The 19,240-nt window shown below is 40.6% G+C and overlaps 1 protein-coding gene across 5 annotated transcripts in view; it reads left to right on the forward strand.

Moving 5' to 3' along the window:
* Positions 1 to 19,240, forward strand: part of BTBD9 (BTB domain containing 9) — a 161,915-nt gene that overhangs the window by 110,734 nt on the left and 31,941 nt on the right. For all 5 annotated transcript variants that reach the window (XM_077925646.1, XM_028724392.2, XM_028724391.2 and 2 more), the window contains exon 10: positions 19,070 to 19,148. In XM_077925646.1, the coding sequence (XP_077781772.1) occupies positions 19,070 to 19,148 (79 nt within the window). The remainder of the gene's footprint in view (positions 1 to 19,069; positions 19,149 to 19,240) is intronic.

Here is a 19,240-nt window from a genome sequence, read left to right on the forward strand (position 1 = left end):
GAATGTGAAAGGTGTGCTTGCATCCATAGATTTTCATGCCCAAGAAGTAGCTGGGATAAGGGATTGATCTTCCGATGTGGGTATTCATTAGATGTAGAAAACCCATGTACATATTGCATATTACATGTGAAAATGGAAGCAGATATATATTGCCATGTGTGTGCACACTTTAAAGCTACAGTTACTAGCAGGTTCCTAATCTTTTTACATCTATGGAAGAAAAGCAACCCTGCCTTAGATCTCTGGAATTGATGTCTTTTTAGTGAAGCTGATTTTTCTCATTTAATTTTATTTTAAATATCAGCACAATGCATGGTTTTCATGTTCATTTGTCCCCCTCCAGTAATTCTGTTTATAAGTGATGACCATTACAATGAAAGCTCCTTCAATAAATCATAATTAAGCAAGCAGATCTTTTGACTAAATGTGGGTGCCCAATTAAATGCATAGTTACACTTGTGAAAGGTTGGCATTTGTACTCTTTAAAAAAAACGGACAGCTTTGCTTCAAAAGTCAACCAAATTGCTTTTTATTATTTAGTTTTGTGGTACTTATTGCTACTAAATGTCACCTGTAGAAAATTAAAAGATCCCACAAACTGTAGTTGAAACATCCATCTAGAGGAGTAATTGACGCTTTACATTTGCAACATTAGGTGATCTCTTTGAAAACCTTTTATCTTCTGTTTGTTCTTTTGATATTTATAAATGTTAACCAATGTAAATTATAGGGTTTGTGAACCTGAACACCCATAGTGAGGTCCCAAATGTTAAAATGTTTTTCTGAGTGGTGTAATACCTGTATTTAGTATGTCTGACTATAGTACCTTTCCTCAACTTTTATAGGCATTTTAAAAGCAACTGTCATTGTTAAGGTTGCATGAGAATCTAATTTTATACAACTTCCTTCACTAGGAATAAATTATTAACATGCATAACTTAGAGGCATCAATTCCTACATACATAGAACTCGAGTAAAGAGATGCAAGACCATTAGGACAATGGATGTTCAACCAAGTCTGTAAAACTATAAAAGAAATGACATATTTTAGGGAGTTTTCTACAATGTAAGGGCATATAGTTTATTAAAGTATATTAAGATATATACTTGGAGGGAATTGAGGTTTTTTGGTCTCACTTCAAATATGTCATTATAAAAAAATAAAATAATCTGTCATGGCTCCATGCAAATGGGCGCAGCCCTGGAGCTGGTTTCATGGAAAATTGCTCATCTCTGCAAACATAAGAATTATTATTATTATTGGTTGAGCTAAGTGAAGCTTTTGGTTTTACTTGCCTGTTTAACATTTCACAGAGATGAGCAATTTTCATAAAGGTAGGAAAAAAATTAGACCAATAATAAGGAATCTGAATACATTGTTCAAATGGTCAGGAATTTTAAATCCATATTTTGGGACTTTCCAAAGACCAATTGCTGTTTTCCTCAATCATGAGTAAGTACGCTTTATTTATTTTATTGCTTTTCAGAAATGCATAATAAATACCCAAACTTTTAAAACAAACTTTCTAATCAGAAGTACGTTATATTCTCGATCAACTTTCTCATCAGCACCATCCATGATATTTGAACATCTCAATTTATTAAGAATCCAAAGGTAATAAAAAATATATTTTACTGCAATCAGTTTATTTTTGCCAGCTTATATATATATAAATATTCTAACAGTTACCTGAGATTGTATTATTGCCATAGACTGCACAGACTACTACATAGTTCTGAGCAAAAAATGAGTGGAAAATGCATGTGTCACCACTTAAATGTTCTAAATATTTTTGCCAATACCAGGTAAATAAGTTCTTAACAACAACAAAAACCATGCGCTATACAGAGAACATAAAATGCAGAGAATGTGTGTGTCTTTTTAAAAATCACAACACACCCTTAAAAATATTCTTTAAAAATTTAAATACATATAAAATACAATGTTGTAAATTGTTATATGTCAGACTAAGATAGATTAAGGCTGTCAACTCAGAACTCTACTGATGCAGAAATGGCAAGCTACACATTTATTATTTTAACATGTACCGGTAAGCAGAATTGTCACTGTAGAACTCTCTCATCAAAGCCTCAATTGCTGGATGCATTTCAGCTTGCTAGTCTTCCTCAGTGGTAGAAAATTAGAGAAATGTGCATGAAATAAATTCAAGTACAGCAAATCATCTATCTTCCAGGCTCAAGGGACAGGCACACTTAAATGCTTCAGAATTTTCTCTTCCTACATTATAAAAACACTCAGTTAAACCATATACTCCCAAAGGGCATTTTCTGTTCTTAGAAGTGAAGAGGAAGACACTTTTTTGGGGAACAGTTCACCACAGAGAAGATCTGCATTCGTAGTTCTTCAATTTCCTTAACGTTCAACTCACCTTCATTTCATTCTACTTAATACTACAACATACCTGTGCTTTTTACAATCAAGAGCTATATCCATTTAATTGATTGATATGCTCTGATGCTCATATGCTCTGATCCCATGCAGTCAGTTCAGGGTGAAAGGCCAAGCCCATGAATGAATCGTTCGCTTGCATGCTCCTGGTTTATATAGGACATATGCAATCAAAGTTTGACAGTTCAGATGTAGCAGCAACCAGGAAAACAAGACGACCCTTGATGAATCAGACCAAAGGCCCATCTATTCAAGCATTCTACTCCCACGGTGGTTGACTGGAAGGAGAACATAAGCACATAGCACTCTCCCAATCATGTTCTCCAGCATAGTGCCTCTTATGCTGAATGAAATGCATAACCATCATACTTAGTAACCATATTCTTCAGGAACTGGTCTAATCCATACAATGGTTTCTCTAAACCATTATCATCATACAGAGCATGCAAGGAAATGCATGAACAATGGGATTCATTTATGTGCATTAAATCTGAAATGACCCAATTTTTCAGAACAACAATTACCTTCAAATTAGGTATCATCCCCAGAATTTCAAAAGCTGAAACCTTTTATCCCAATGTCAGCATGGAAAAAACCCTGACCTCCTTTTGTAAGGCAAAGTGAGCCAGCCAGCCAGAATAGTTCCATAGAATGGAAGTTAGAGTAGAGACATATAAATTCATTTATCTGACTGTGAAAGAACTTCTGTGTGGAATTCGACAGGAGTAGCATAATATGAGTAGGGCATCTTTAATTATACATCTTTGAATTTCATCAGCATCTATTAGGACTTCATTCCAAAGAGCGTACCTTCTTTTCTCAAAAATCAGCTCCACATATTAACAGTCCAGTAGGACTACCTTTCAGTTTATTGGAGGCGGTGTTCAAATGTGAATGTTGGATGCTAAATGTTATCGTAATGGTTACATTTTATTTAACATCATTTTTAGCAGAAGCTGTCCAAAGAGCAAATGCTAGGTAGATTTTTCATTCAAAGTCTGTCCTCAATAATAAATAATCAAATGAAAGCTCTGTGAAATCTTTTAGGCAAGGCCTTGCATTTCATTAAACAGTATTTGTTCTAATTAGGACATTATTTGCACTCTGTTTTACTAACTGCTCTTGTGTAATATCTGCGGCTTTCCTACCACCATCCACCTGTCTGGCAAAATGTAGTAAAACTTACACAATATTAAACTATTGATTCATTCTAGGTAGGTTTTACCAGGACAAATTAAATACATGAATCATAGAAATCAGAGAAGTAAAAGAATTATTAGGTCTTCAACTTTTCCCTGTGGGTTTATTCTGAGATTATTCCTTACAGTATATTTTCTAGAGTTTTATTGTCAGTCCAGTTTCATATGTCTCAGACGATATGGCTTTCACTACTTCCCGTGGGAAACTATTCCATAATTTAAAAGATAGCTGTCATTAGTAGATTTTCCCCCTTCACCTTATTGCAGTTCACTATTTTCCTTTGCATCTCCAGCAGTCCCTCTTCCCTTTTGAATTCACACTCTTGAAATATTGAACTTATAGACATTCATCCTGTTCCTCCCACCAGCTTAACAAATTGAAGGCACTATTTAGTTTTTAATCTTTTCTCATACCTTGGACTCTAAATCATTTTTTCCCCTTTATCCATAGCCTTCCAGTTCAATGTATATCCTTTTTATTGCGGTTCAGAAAATTGTATATTCGAACTACAGCCTCTTCCAAAATGGGGAAAAGTTTCTACGTCGGGATGTGGTGACATCCTCAAACTGCTTTCACATTCGCATCTGTTAGGCCTTCCTTCCTCAGCTTAGTGCCAATGCTGGCTGGGGCTGATGGAAGTTGTAGTAAGGACTACACATTCGCCCCCTACATTCTGTGCCCTCCCATGTATGTCTTTCCCTTTCAATGTTAAAACAATACAGTTTAAAATAAAATGGAAATGAAACATATTTAAATCATCTAAAAACCATTTAAAACTATCTAAAACATTTAGAACATCTGGAAACATCTAAAAGCAGATACTCTCACATTTACTAATTTCAGTGTTATCTATAAGCCATCAAAGGCCTGGATAAACAGGAATGCCTTCAAATAATAAATTATATCCACACTTTCTGTGGATATAATTCAAAGCATTTTGAATTCTCCAAACTGGTCAGTATTCACTAGGTTTAATTTTGGTGCCTCACACTGTCTTCACAGGGTTGCTGAGAGGATAGAATGAGCAAGGTGACAATCATGTGTGCCCCTTGGAAAGGGAGGGGGGATAGTTGTGTAAGAGAAGGTTTATTTAGGGACCAAGAGCTTTTTAGTAGATGCAGTAGCCCCAAGATTTGTTATGTCAGCACATAAACACATAGGTTTGGTGAACATAAGGTGTCGTGTTCATATATTTAACCCAAACATATGCGGCATACCACCAGACATACCTGTGTGGGCATAAAAAAGATGTTAAACTAAGGTTGTATGAAGTTATGGGAAGAAACGTTCAGGACTCTGTGCAGTCGCAAGAATGCTTGCTTGGGTCACCATTTGTGCTGTTCAGTCTTGATGAAAGTTGTATCATAAACTGAGTTGTCGTCTTTCCTAAGTTTAGGTTAACCAGTGCTTAGGTATGAATCATTAACAAACTGCTGTATTACGCATTTTGCAAAATTCAGGTGCTTGTTTATCTTTTGACTTGTTTATTTTCCGTTTGGAGGCGGTGCTACAATTTACTGCATTCCTTAGTGGTTTGACATATCAATTAGATGCTACCAACAGTAATGGAGGGGCAGTTGCTCTCACTGTGAAGTTTTTATGGCCAGGCTATGGAATAGCACCCCAAGGGAATGTAAAAGAAAGTATTGATAAATAACATGTAGCCTGGCAAAACAACAAAGGAGACTGATTAAAAGGGTGGGGTAGGTCCATCTAAAATGCTGTCAGCTCATTTTGTGGCAACTATATCTTTTGTTTTAATTGTAGTGGAGATCACTTGGGCTAGATTTATAACAATCTTGTGTTACTTAGTTGCAGATAAACTAGGAAGAACTCTCCCTTATTATTATTATTATTATTATTATTATTATTATTATTATTATTATTGCTGGCTGCATGAGGAGAAATGAGCAACAAGTTAAGGAAAGACTAAAAAGAAACATGCTTCAGTATTTATATTTCTACCTGGCTTATCCTCAAAGGCCTGCAAAATTTGAAACCAGTTACTTAGTCTGAACTATTAGTTTAGTTTTACCACACAATCCTGTCCATGGAAGTAAGCTCCAGTTTCTTCACAATGGCTTACTCTCAGGAAAGTGTCTATAGTATTGCAGCCTTAAGCAACTACTATCTTCTTTAGTTAGATGAGAGAAGGCAGCCTCAGCTTAGACTTCCAAAATAGTGCTGTGGTTTAAACTGCACCATGCAGCCCCCAAAACACAAAGTGAAGGGCAAGTGTTGCATGAGATTAGATAATTGAGGTGGGGGGCATTTGAGACTCAAGTGAAGCACAAGGTGGATGACTATTTTATACTGCTGTATTTGCATTTGCATATATGCTCAGATAATTGATTTGTTTGAGCTCTTGTGGCAGAAAATGTGATGAATTGTATTATTTCCAGGGTTACATTATTAAATTTATTTAAGATTTCATTTGTTGTTGTTGTTGTTTAGTCGTTTAGTCGTGTCCGACTCTTTGTGACCCCATAGACCAGAGCACACCAGGCACTCCTGTCTTCCACTGCCTCCCACAGTTTGGTCAGGCTCATGTTTGTAGCTTCGAGAACACTGTCCAACCATCTCGTCCTCTGTCGTCCCCTTCTCCTTGTGTTTCCCAAAAGATTTCATACATGTGTTTATGTTTGTGTAAAACCATGTTTTTTCCAAGATGTTCCCAATTTCAAAGGTCCAGGTTATAATTGTAAAACATTTAGTATCAAAAGGTCCTGATATTTGGGTGTATAAATGTTGTTCATTATGAGTTTTGTGTTTTACACATTTTTCTCTTTCCTGAATTAATCAAAACATCGTTTTAAAATGGTGTCATCATTATTATTACATGAGCAGCTTTATAAAAAATGCCAAGGAAGTCAGTATAGACTTCATTAAACCTTTTATGTTGGATTTTCCGTTGTAATAAATATGCACTATCAGTTCCACGTTTTATTTCTGTTGTAAATCATGCGCCATAAAACTTTGTGGCAGTTTCACACAAAAAAGTACGTTATTGATGATTGTAGGTTCCCTCTTTTTACAAAAATGTAAACATTTAGCTTTGAATCCATGTGCAAATTATGAGAGCTGTCTTATGGGGAGATGGGAGATGCAGGAATTAAAGAGGGAGCGTTTCTGTAAGAATTTTTCTTCTGTAAGACATTAGCATAACAACTTAGACAAAAGTTATACCTACACAACCTTTGACTCGCTAAACCAAACACTGTTAGGTGCAGCGGCCCAGCATGGGCTCCTGTTTTTCTGCTTGCCTTAGAAGCAAGCCCCTGATGGAGCACAATCCCTGGCTGGTGTTCTTCCTCTCTCTGGCTTGGTGCATTGCAAGTTCTGAACAGGTCAATGTGTCTGGCTGTTAACCAAAAGGTTGGTGCTTCAAGCCCACCAAGGGACAGGATTCATGCATTGCAGGGGGTTGGACTGGATTGCCCTTGGAGTCCCTTCCAGCTCTACAGTTCTATGATTCCATGAAGGCCTGAAGGAAAAGGGAGCCCAATTTATTTGCCTGGAGTGCTCACTGCCCAAGCCTCCCTTTTCTGAAAGTCTTTGCCTTCCCCCTCATTGCCAGCTGGATCAGATTATTAACCACTTTGGGGCTTTATTGTTCTGATGATGATGCTCTGTTGTTTGCTTATATTAATAGGGTTGTTTTTAATTTTATGTATCATTGGATTTTGTTCATCATTGGAAAATGTCTTGGGATCACACTGATGTGATGCAGGTCAGTTTACAAAGTGGATAATCAAATAAATAAATGCAGTGAAATCTAAACTTACCCTTTCCTCCCTCTGTTCTCTTCCCCAATGTCAGATTGTAAGTCCTTGGGACAGTGATAGGTTTGTTTTATTTATGTTGTAAAGTTCCATATATTTTAATGATGCTGTATAAAAATACATTAATCAGTACCTGATTGATAGTCGGGAATCTGACACTGAATATTTTTGTCTGTATCTAGCAAGAATTCAAGTTTCTAGGAAGACATTTCTCATTGAAAACCTTTAAAAACTAGGGCAGGGTAACATCAAGATCTCCACAGACCATAATATTATTTGCTACACAAATGCATAGTAAACGCCTAGGTGAACAGATACCTCAGCTGTAATTATTTAGCTGCCTATTTGTTCTTTCATTTTAAGTAAATTACTTCCCTATGTTGTTCTGAGTATTTTAAACAGAAACAGCCGCTTCCATGCATGAATCTGATAGAAATGTATTAAAAATAAATTAGTCCAAGAAAGACTAATTGCTAACTCCTCAGAGAATATATAGGCAGAGATTTTGCTATGCTGGTTTTATTGCCAGAGACGGAAGAAGTAACATTTATCGGAATGCCACAGTTGTTGGCATGTTTAACACTCTGAGTCATTTGGGAACTGAATATTTCTCTTTAGGTTTTTGTTTTTGTTAAGCAACTATCTTAATAATTGATGCATAAGTCAGTCATGTAAGTATAACACCTCTAACAATGTGAGATGCTTGTTCATATTACATTTTCTTCAGAACACTGATTATGCAACTTTAGTTACCTTTATTATCATTTATGATCTTCTGTTCTGTATTTTTAATTAGTACAGGGAGTCATATTAGTTCATTGTCACATCAATAGAATGTATATTTATGTTCCCATTAGACGACATTTTCCAGTTTCTCTTAACAGCTCAAAAGGGAGATCAATATATGTATTCCGGCTGCTTTCCAAAATATATGGTTTGACTGTCATCCAGTGGTGCAGTTAGGTAATTTTATACCCTAAACTTAATGGTCTTACTGCCCTCTCCCTTGCTTCAGTGGAAATGGTTTGGAGCCACATTATTTATGAGTGGAAGGGAAGTGGCAGTTTTCACCAGCTCCCCCACCAATTTCCTGTGCCCCTAAAACCTGCTCCAGAGGTTGTGGAATCCTCCAGAACAGTGTTGGGAATTGCCAGTGGGCAGAAGAATATTATTTGTCTTTTTTACAAATGAGTGGAGCCTTTCTGTTCATTGAAAGACAGGTTTGCATCTATCCTGTTTCATATTACTTAAAATGTGGTAATTTCTCTCCCCCAACCCTCCCATATGCTTTTAAGCTGTTACCTTACAGGTGTGTCAAAGCAAAGTAATCTTGCTACAGAGAATTATTTGCTAGTATTTGCTAAAATTATTGCTATATAAATCTAATATAAATAAATAAATTTTAGGAAATCCTATAAATGGTTTTGTTTTTTTAAAAAATTGACTGATCACGTACAGAACTCTTGTAAAAAATATGTTATCGATCTGTATATGTAGATGTATGTGTATGTGTGCTTATAAATATAAACACATATCTGGATTATATATTATCATCTTGATCTGTAATCAATGAGAACAATAATTAAATTAATCCACACATCACACATCAAAAAGAAAGATTCATTTCAGTGTTTTATGTTACATTATTTGTTTATTTATTTAAAAACCTGATCATACCCATAAATTATCCAGTGTCATCCAATCTTCATATTTCCTTAATCAGATTAATTATAGATTAGTACCCAGAAGCGGCTTAGTCATGCTGGCCACATGACCTGGAAGCTGTCTGCGGACAAACACCAGCTGCCTCGGCCTCTACAGTGGTACCTCGGGTTAAGTACTTACCGTATTTTTCGCACCATAGGACGCACTTTTTCCCTCCTAAAAAGCAAGGGAAAATGTGTGTGCGTCCTATGGAGCGAATGCAGGGGGGAGGCAGGCGGGAAAAGCCCTCAAGAGCCGCACACAAGCTTCGTGCGCTCTTGCGGGCCTTTCTCCAGGAGGGAGAAGGGACTGACTGGCTGTAGCAGTCCCTTCTCCCTCCTGGGGGAAAAGCCCCCAAGAGCGGTGCCCTCTTTAAAGGCTGTGCGGCTCCTGCAGGCTTTTCTACGAGGTGGGGGAATCCCCCCACCTCCCAGAAAAGCCAGGAGAAGCCGCACCGCCCCTTTAAAGAGCGTGCGGCTTCTGCGGGAGGTGGGGGAAGCTGCAGCAGATTCCCTCCTCCCGGGCTCCCTTTGAGGCGGCAATGTGGGAGGGGAGCAGCTTACACTCGTGTAAGCAGCTCCTCTCCCACTTTCCTCCTTCAAAGCAACTACGGAGGAGGGAAGGAAGAGGACCATGGATCCTCCGCTGCTGGAGGCTGCAGCGGATTCCCCCCTCCGTGATTGCTTTGAAGCAGGAAAGTGGGAGGGGGGCAGCTTACACTCGTGTAAGCAGCTCCTCTCCCACTTTCCTGCTTCAAAGCAACTACGGAGGAGGGAAGGAAGGGGACCATGGATCCTCCGCTGCTGGAGGCTTCAGCAGATTCCCCCCCTCCGTGATTGCTTTGAAGCAGGAAAGTGGGAGGGGGGCAGCTTACACTCGTGTAAGCAGCTCCTCTCCCACTTTCCTGCTTCAAAGCAACTACGGAGGAGGGAAGGAAGGGGACCGTGGATCCTCCGCTGCTGGAGGCTGCAGAGGATTCCTCCTCCGTGATTGCTGGGAGCTTCTCTGGGCAGGAATTCCCTCAGCTTAAGTGGGGTGGGGGGACGCAGGTGGCGCTGTGGGTTAAAGCCTCAGCACCTAGGACTTGCCGATCGAAAGGTCGGCGGTTCGAATCCCTGCGGTGGGGTGCGCTCCTGTCGTTCGGTCCCAGCGCCTGCCAACCTAGCAGTTCGAAAGCACCTTCGGGTGCAAGTAGATAAATAGGGACCGCTTACTAGCGGGAAGGTAAACGGTGTTCCGTGTGCTGCGCTGGCTTGCCAGAGCAGCGATGTCACGCTGGCCACGTGACCCGGAAGTGTCTGCGGACAGCACTGGCTCCTGGCCTATAGAGTGAGATGAGCGCACAACCCTAGAGTCTGGCAAGACTGGCCCGTACGGGCAGGGGTACCTTTACCTTTACCTTTAAGTGGGGTGGGGGAAGTGTGGCAGGTAGGGGGGTACCTACCTAGACAGTGAAGCCACATGTCTCTCCAATGAAAATTGGGAGTGGGCATTGTGTGAAGTGGCTGTGGATCTCCTGCCGCAGAACTGTAGGACTGTATAGAGTTGGGAGGGCCACCCGAGGGTCATCTAGCCCAGCCCCCTCACAATGTAGGAATCACATCTAAAGAACGCCAGGCAGATGGTCCCCCAACTGCTGCTTAAAAGCCTCCAGTGGTGGAGACCCCAAACACCTTCCGAGGTCATAGAATTGCAGGGTTGGAAGGGAACCCCAGGAGTCATCTAGTCCAGCCCCGGTGGACAGCAGGCGCAATCCATCCCATTGCGCAAGACTAAAGATGCTGCGCAAGGCTAAAGAAGAAGCCAAGGCAGCGAGCAGGATGGATTGCGCTTGCTGCCTTGTCTTTTTCTTTAGCTGCACTGGAGAGGTTTAGCTCCTGGCTGGAGAGGTTGCGCGGCTATGGACCCCGTGCGCTGTCTTGGCTTCTTTGCTCTTTGGGGCTGGGGGGGGGGGGAACCCGGGCTTCCCCCGCAGCCCCGAGAAGGTCTGGGAGAAGTGGATAGGCTGCGTGCAGCCTGTCCGTTGCTCTTTGGGGCTGGGGGGGGGGAATAATATTTTTTTCCTTGATTTCCCCCTCTAAAAACTAGGTGCGTCCTGTGGTCCGGTGCGTCCAATAGAGCGAAAAATACGGTAATTCGTTCCAGAGGTTCGTTCTTAACTTGAAACTGTTCTTAACCTGAAGCACCACTTTAGTTAATGGGGCCTCCCGCTGCTGCCGCTCTGCTGCTGCACGATTTCTGTTCTCATCCTGAAGCAAAGTCCTTATCCCGAGGTAATATTTCTGGGTTAGCGGAGTCTGTAACCTGAAGCGTATGTAACCTGAAGCGTATGTAACCCGAGGTACCACTGTAGAGCGAGATGAGCGCACAACCCCAGAGTCGTCCACGACTGGACCTAACGGTCAGGGGTACCTTTACCTTTACATAGAAAATACCAATCCTTGTCACCAGCTCAACTCCCATGGCATGCCAGATTAATAATCAAATACACCACAATGAGAATATAATTATGATCAAGTGGAATATAATGATGATAAATACAATAACTCAGCAATACTATTTTAACTTAATTTGAATGAAGTATAGCAGTTAATATCTAATTCATATTTATTTATCATAATCAAAAGATATAAATAATGCCTAATTGTAAAATCATAAGTAACAACATGTTGCATGTATCAGTGTTTCATGTTTTAAACTCATGTATCTTCTGTGGCTTTAGTTTTTTCCAGATGCTATTCTCATAGGGGGGTTTGTGGATGTACTTCCACTGTCACTATAGCAGCTGTGATAATGCTCCCCTCCCTCGCCATATCTATAGCACAAATTACATTATTTCAGTTTTCCAGAGCAATTATTCCACTCCCTCCCATGTGAACTCAGAGTTTTGGTTGTTTTCAAATAATCAAGATAAATGTATTATTTTCTGATATGAGAACCAAATTCAGTTCATGAGCTTCTGTTTGTTACTTTGGGAGATAACTTTCTCAAGCATTTATCTAATTTCTGGGATGTTGAATTCTCCACTGTGGCTGCCAACCACTCTTGAGAACTTCCCAACTGCAAGTATTCTCAGTAGTGGTGGGGCAGAATTGGGGCAATGGTAAGAAAGCTATTGCAGTGGTACCTCGGGTTAAGAACTTAATTCGTTCCAGAGGTCCGTTCTTAACCTGAAACTGTTCTTAACCCGAAGCACCACTTTAGCTAATGGGGCCTAATGTGCCACCGGAGCACAATTTCTGTTCTCATCCTGAAGCAAAGTTCTTAACCCGAGGTACTATTTCTGGGTTAGCGAAGTCTATAACCTGAAGCGTATGTAACCCAGGGTACCATTGTATACAGGAACACCCAGGAAAGCAAGGCCTCTAGCCCTTTCTGCTAGCTGCTAATCCCTTCCTCCACCTGATTGCCTCACCATTTCAAGTTCGGCAGCTGGCATACAATTTCTAGCACACAGCACACACATCTCCTGCCGCAATTCCTACAGGTTGGTCCACGCTTCTACCTCCTATTTGCCATTTCAGATTTTGTGCATTATCACCTTTTGCCCTCTCATTTTGTTTACCTACTTGCTTCTCTAACTCTCCAAGTAAGATTCCTCACACCAATTCAAGCAATGTGTTGTTTACATTTGACTCCCTTCTTCTTAACCCCACATGTCTAACTGGCATCTATTTCCTCCCATCGAATTATATGTTATCAACCTTTCTACACCACCCACACATTGCTTCTTTCCCCCCCCTTCTCATGCTATTGCCCCTGATCTCCTGCCGCCTATAGCCTCCTATAGACAACATATACCATAGTTATCAGTCTAATCTGAATGCTGTCTATGAGCCGAATCTTATTTTAGTAATACATTGTGTATTTGATTGCTTTAAACTCTAGTTTATTGTCTTGTTGCCATTCCCCACACTTAGAAAATCCAGTTTTTTGCCATGGTACACCAAGGACCTAACAGATATCATTTGATATACATGTGTGTTAACTGTACAGATGTAGACAAAGACATGTTCTAACAATGGTTATTACTTTAAGGATGGAAGAAAAGTAGAAAATTATACAGGCACCCCCCCCCCCCAAATTATGTGTGTTCTATGCACCTGCAGTGCCAGGAAATAAGTAAATGGAATCATACCAGGAAGTGGCAGGAGAGACCTGAAGAGTCCTTGTGGCTGAGGAGGACATCAGTGAGGGCGGAGGAAGCCCCAAAGACACTGGAGGTGCAATGGGGTTTTGTTTCGGCTGCTCAACCTCCCTGCGTAACAGCTGATGTGTGGGATAGCCCAGCAGTAGCAGGTGCTTTCCTGTACATCCTTCATCCTCCTACTGGCCCCAGAGCTTCAACTCTGGTTGAAGGGAGAGTTGAGTTGGGGGGGGGGGGAATTGGAGAGCAGGACAAAATGAGCATTTAGAGGCTTTTTAGAGGTTGCTCCCCATTTTACACGATTTCAACTCGTGTGTGGGCGCCTGGAACAGAACCCATGTGTAAGTGGGAGGGGGGGTGCCTGTAATATAGGCAATTTGTATCCTGAGCAATAATGTATTTTCCCTTCCCTCTGCCTCCAAAATAAAGGAGCAAGAAGAAGGATGAAAACTTGCCTTTGAATTGACTGTGGGATGCTCAAAGCTACTGAGTTTCTTAGTGACAGCTGTTGCTGTTGGAAAGATGAAAGTACTTAGCCCAAGAGTCTGTTTATGTGTTTGAGCAGAGAAAGCAATATTCGTCGCAGGAAGCTCTGGAACAGACAGGCTCTGAGAATGAGAGAGCGTGAGATAATTATCTAAATTATGTTCAGGCTATTATTGAAGACGAATATAGTTAAAATGTAATTAAATATGACGGGCTCACAGGATGCAAGCATGGCTTTGGAATGCTAATCATCAATTACAGCTCTCCTTGGGGGACTCAGGCAGAACGAGAAAGTTGGGAGGGGATGGCTGAGGTGAGATATGGAGTATTAAATAACACCCCTAGGGCTATAACAAGGCTAATTTCTTTTAAGAGATGAAGCTGTGGCACCAGGGGACTTTGCTGGCCAAGCAGCATGCACTGTTGCCTTTCAGCTTGAGGACCCTCATGCAAGCCTAAGTATAGGCTGCTGGTACCAGGCCTTTTCTTCAAGATGTAAGCCTCAGCTGGAAGTAATGATTATATTCCCCCCCCCCATTATAATGCCTGTGTTTTTGTGTATATGTATCAGTGCTATATTTCTTTCTTAGTCTTCCATTCATTTATATCATCTTACTCAGGAGGGCCAATGGTCCTTGCTGAGATTTCTTGGCATTACTAAAAATAAAAAATTACTGCCGCAAGAAAATTGGGTTCGTTTTCTAGCAGTAATTCATGTTGTGATGCTGGAGTGAGAAAATATGCACTTAACAGCTTCCAGGGGCAATTTCAGCAGAGTACTGTGTGAATGGTAAGCCATGGTAACAAAGCTACTTGTTAGAACCTGTGGAAGTATGTTTGATTTCTCCCCACCCTTAACTTGCTATGCATTTTCCTTGGACCTGTTGCAGGTTATAATAATCTACTATTATCTATCAGGTTACTTTTACTAAGGCCAGCAACCATTTCTAATTGTTAATGAATATTCCTGGACCAAAGTAGCACAGAGCAGAAACTCTTAAAGGTAGGAGAATGTTCCATCTTTTATTTGTAACATTTCCTGCTGAATTCAATTCATCAGGCCTCGCCAGAGCTCACAACTGGTCCCTGAATGCTTGCTGTCAGTCGTCTGAATTTTCCAGTCTCCCAGTTAGAAGTTACAAATCTCCTAGGCCAAAAGTAACACAAGTAAATACTTCTGGAGTGTGTGCGGGTGTCTTATAGATATTGTGTATAGCAAATACACAATCAATATAATCCCATAGTAAAATTTGCATCCTTGTTCTCAAAATCACAGCTTGCATTCTTTGCCATGACATATGTAAGATTCAGAAGAAGATTGCAGTGTTCCTGATCATATGGACTCTCCCAAATGATGGAGGCAGTTGTAAGGTCAACTGCAGGAGGCAAACTTCTGAAGGGTTATCATTGCAATATTCAGTAAAGATACCCCATTTGATCAAAGCCTCTTAATGTCAGTTGTATCCTTCTGCTGACGCATTCAAGTCTTCACTTAATATGACAGATGACAGCCTTCATTGCTTATTCTCTTCTTGGGTGGAGATCTGCAATGAAAGCTAAAACTCTCTTAGTCAGTGTTCAGAGCCAATGGGCACAGTCTTATTTGTGTCTCAGGGACCCCTGAATTAACTTGGCTTTCTTGTGCAAGCAATGGAAACTAATGCAGGAAAACAAGACTGCGGCAGTAACCATATCAGAAAAGTCACTTGCAAATTGGATTTTTTAAATTAGCAGCTGTTTCTACATTTTTTTGTCCCAGGAGGGAAAAGTTGAGGTGGTATAGACATGCCATATTCTCCCACATAAGATGCTTCTCAAGCAAACCTGCTCAAGTCTTACCTAAATAAGCAATAAGACTACCAAAATTACCGGAGAATGTCTTCTTAAAGCTGGTGTAAATTAACTTTAGAATGAGGTGGATTACATTGGGTTATATGCAGGGAAGCTGTGCCTTTGTGGAAAGCTCTTCCATTTGTGCAGTGTTTGTTGACCCTTCTACTCATAAAAGCTCAACTACTTGGGAGGGTTGTGGGACGCTCCAGAACAGAAAGGGGCACAGCAAAGAGGAAAGCTTTGGGCAGAAACCAGGTGCTGCTGACTTGTGTGACTGTAAGCACTTTCTGCTAAGGCAGAGCCATCATTCAATGCAGCCCATAAGAATTGATTTAAATAAGTATAGAGTGATGCTCAACTAATGGAACAAGTTCACCTGGATCAACTAAAACATTATTTAAGCTTTGTAAAAGGTCGATACTCCTGCTCAAATTATACAGCAATTGTAATAGACAGGTGTTGTTCTGGTGCTTTCCTTTCTGCTAATTAATAGTATACAAGGCTATTCTAAATGCTTTTGTGATGTAATCTGAATTTCTAACCCCTTATCCAGAAGGTCATCTTACCTGGGTTTTTTTTTAATCGTTTCTTTTATTCTTTAATGCTGTAATCTAGTTTGTAAGAAGTCAGTTTGGTGCTTTTTTTAATCTGATGTTCAAGTTGAGTTCAAGAGGGAAAAACACTAATCTGATAAAGCATTAATCCAAAGTATTGAAGGAATGATGTTATATGAAGTCATCCAGATTTTATTTCTGTGTCCTGTTTGGTGATAATAAATGGGTCATCAAATTGCCTTGCTTAATGTGGGCCTTTTATAGTGTAAGAAATTACACTTGGGAGAGGGGTTGTTGTTGGTATTAATTTTTTGTATCTTTATTTTTATATATTTTTAGATTTATGTGGGAAATGTTCAGTTTGGTGGTTTACTTTTTGATGAATTTTATTGTTTATGACTACTTTTGTTATGTTTGTAATTATGCACATTTTTTCATGTTGTAAGCCGCCTCGAGTATGGTTTTAACTATGGAAAGGTGGCATACAAATAAAATTAATTATTAAAAATATAATAATAATAATAATAATTATTATTATTATTATTATTATTATTATTATTATTATTATTTATACCCCGCCCATCTGGCTGAGTTTCCCCAGCCACTCTGGGCGGCTCCCAATCAGTGTTAAAAACAGTACAGCGTTACATATTAAAAACTTCCCTGAACAGGGCTGCCTTAAGATGTCTTCTGAATGTCAGGTAATTATTTATCTCTTTGACATATGATGAGAGGGTGTTCCACAGGGCGGGCGCCACTACCGAGAAGGCCCTCTGTCTGGTTCCCTGTAGCCTCACTTCTCGCAATGAGGGAACCGCCAGAAGGCCCTTGGCGCTGGATCTCAGTGTCCGGGCTGAACGATGGGGGTGGAGACGCTCCTTCAGGTACAGGACCGAGGCCGTTTAGGGCTTTAAAGGTCAGCACCAACACTTTGAATCGTGCTCGGAAACGTACTGGGAGCCAATGCAGATCTCTCAGAACCGATGTTATGTGGTCCCGGCGGCCACTCCCAGTCACCAGTCTAGCTGCCGCATTCTGGATTAATTGCAGTTTCCGGGTCACCTTCAAAGGTAGCCCCACGTAGAGTGCGTTGCAGTAGTCCAAGCGGGAGATAACTAAAGCATGCACCACTCTGGCGAGACAGTTCGCGGGCAGGTAGGGTCTTAGCCTGCATACCAGGTGGAGCTGGTAGACAGCTGCCCTGGACACAGAATTAACCTGTGCCTCCATGGACAGCTGTGAGTCCAAAATGACTCCCAGGCTGCGCACCTGGTCCTTCAGGGGCACAGTTACCCCATTCAAGACCAGGGAATCCCCCACACCAACCCGCTCCCTGTCCCCCAAACTAAAGCATACTGTAATCCACTTACAACTACAGTTTTCCTTCCTTCCTGTACAGAAATCTTAAAGCATTGAGTTATTGGACCAGATAAAAATCCATCTAGTATAGCATCCTGCTTCCTAGCAGCCAGCCAGATGTTTCTGGAGCCTCACAACATAGGGCCCTGTTTATTATTTTCCACAATGTCCCTCTCGGAGGACCAGATACAGTGGAGGACAGCAGGGCTCCTGCCTCTTTTGCAGTTATAGAGAAGTGCCAATTTCAACAAGTGCAGCCTGCTCTGTGGGGTAAGAAAAGGTGCGCTTTCTGAAATTGCCTGTGCAGTACAAGTATTAGAGAAGCAAAACTCCATGTCCTCCTTTGAATCTGGTAGTTTGTTTCTTTTCTTTTATTGTTTTGTAAGTTAAAGAACTACAAAAAGAAAGTGGTGGTGGCACTGGTTCAACTGAGGTCAAGCGCTTCTCAGCCTACTAGTTGCAGAATAATGTCACATAGCATAAAGTGATGCTATATTGCTCAATTTTTAAACTGTTCTAAGGGTTTTACCTTCTTATTTTATATTTTTTTTATGTTTGTAAGTCTCCTTGAGTATCCCATATAAAGGTGACTCAGACACTGAATAAATTAAAAAGCATACTGAATATCAATATGTAAACATGTAATTAAATCACTATTAGAAGGGAAATGCCCTAATTGCTTTGTTTTTCTCTTTGAATTGAAAAAAAGCACACATCTCAAACAATTTTCTTTCGTCTGCCCTGATAAGCACATAAAGAGAGCCCTGCTGGATCAGGCCACAGGCCATTTAGTCCAACAACCTGTTTTCACAGTGGCCAACAAGCTCAGAAGCAACAGCACTTTCCCCATTTGTGTTTCCTAGCAACTGACATTCAGAGGCATATTGTATCTGGCAATAGAGGTGGAGCACAGCAACTGCTAGCCCTATCCTCTATAAATTTGTCTAATCTTCTCTTTGTTGGCATCATTGCATCTTGTGGGAGCATATTCCGTAGTCTGACTATGCACTGAATCCTAACCTCACTTACCTAGGAGTCTTCTCTTCTTCTTTAGCAATCACTCGTAGCTGACTAAGATTGTCTTCCATGAATATGGTGTTAACAATGTGTCTGTAAGTGACTGTGGAGGCCAATTCTGGATCCACACATCCTTCAACAGTGGGGAAATAGGTTTCTGGGTGGGAGTTGTTCACGGTGAGGATTTGCCAAATGTGTCTTCCTCTTAGCTCGTTTTCCCCTTTCGTCCTGAGTTTATGCTTCTTCAAAGTCCATGACACCTTTGGTAGAGGCTATTCTCCAATTGGAGCGCCCTCAGGCCAGTGTTTCCCAATTAACCATGCTTACACTGCATTTTATTTAGATTTGCCTTGAAAGTGTCTTTAAACCTCTTTTGTTGTCCACTGGCATTTCGCTTTCCATTCTTAAGTTGGGAATACAGTAGTTGCTTTGGAAGACAATAATCAGGCATCTGAACAACATGACCAGTCCTAAGAGTAAGCCCCACTGAATTCAGTAGGGTACGTAGTAAACAATGTTATGATTGTGCTGTTAGTGTGATTGTTAATTTTCTTTGTCCTTCTGATTTCTCTTGCAGATCTTGGCAAGTAATAGCTTTTGACAGACAAGCAGCATCTTTTATCAGAATTGTTGGAACTCACAACACAGCTAATGAGGTAACATAATAGATGAAGGTCTGCTCTATGATTGATGCTAAGATAATGTATAACATGTCACCCAGTTTTCCGTATTCAAGGCTGCCAAAGGT

The sequence above is a fragment of the Podarcis muralis genome, chromosome 3 (genome assembly GCF_964188315.1).
Source record: "Podarcis muralis chromosome 3, rPodMur119.hap1.1, whole genome shotgun sequence".
NCBI classification, from domain to species: Eukaryota; Metazoa; Chordata; class Lepidosauria; order Squamata; family Lacertidae; genus Podarcis; species Podarcis muralis.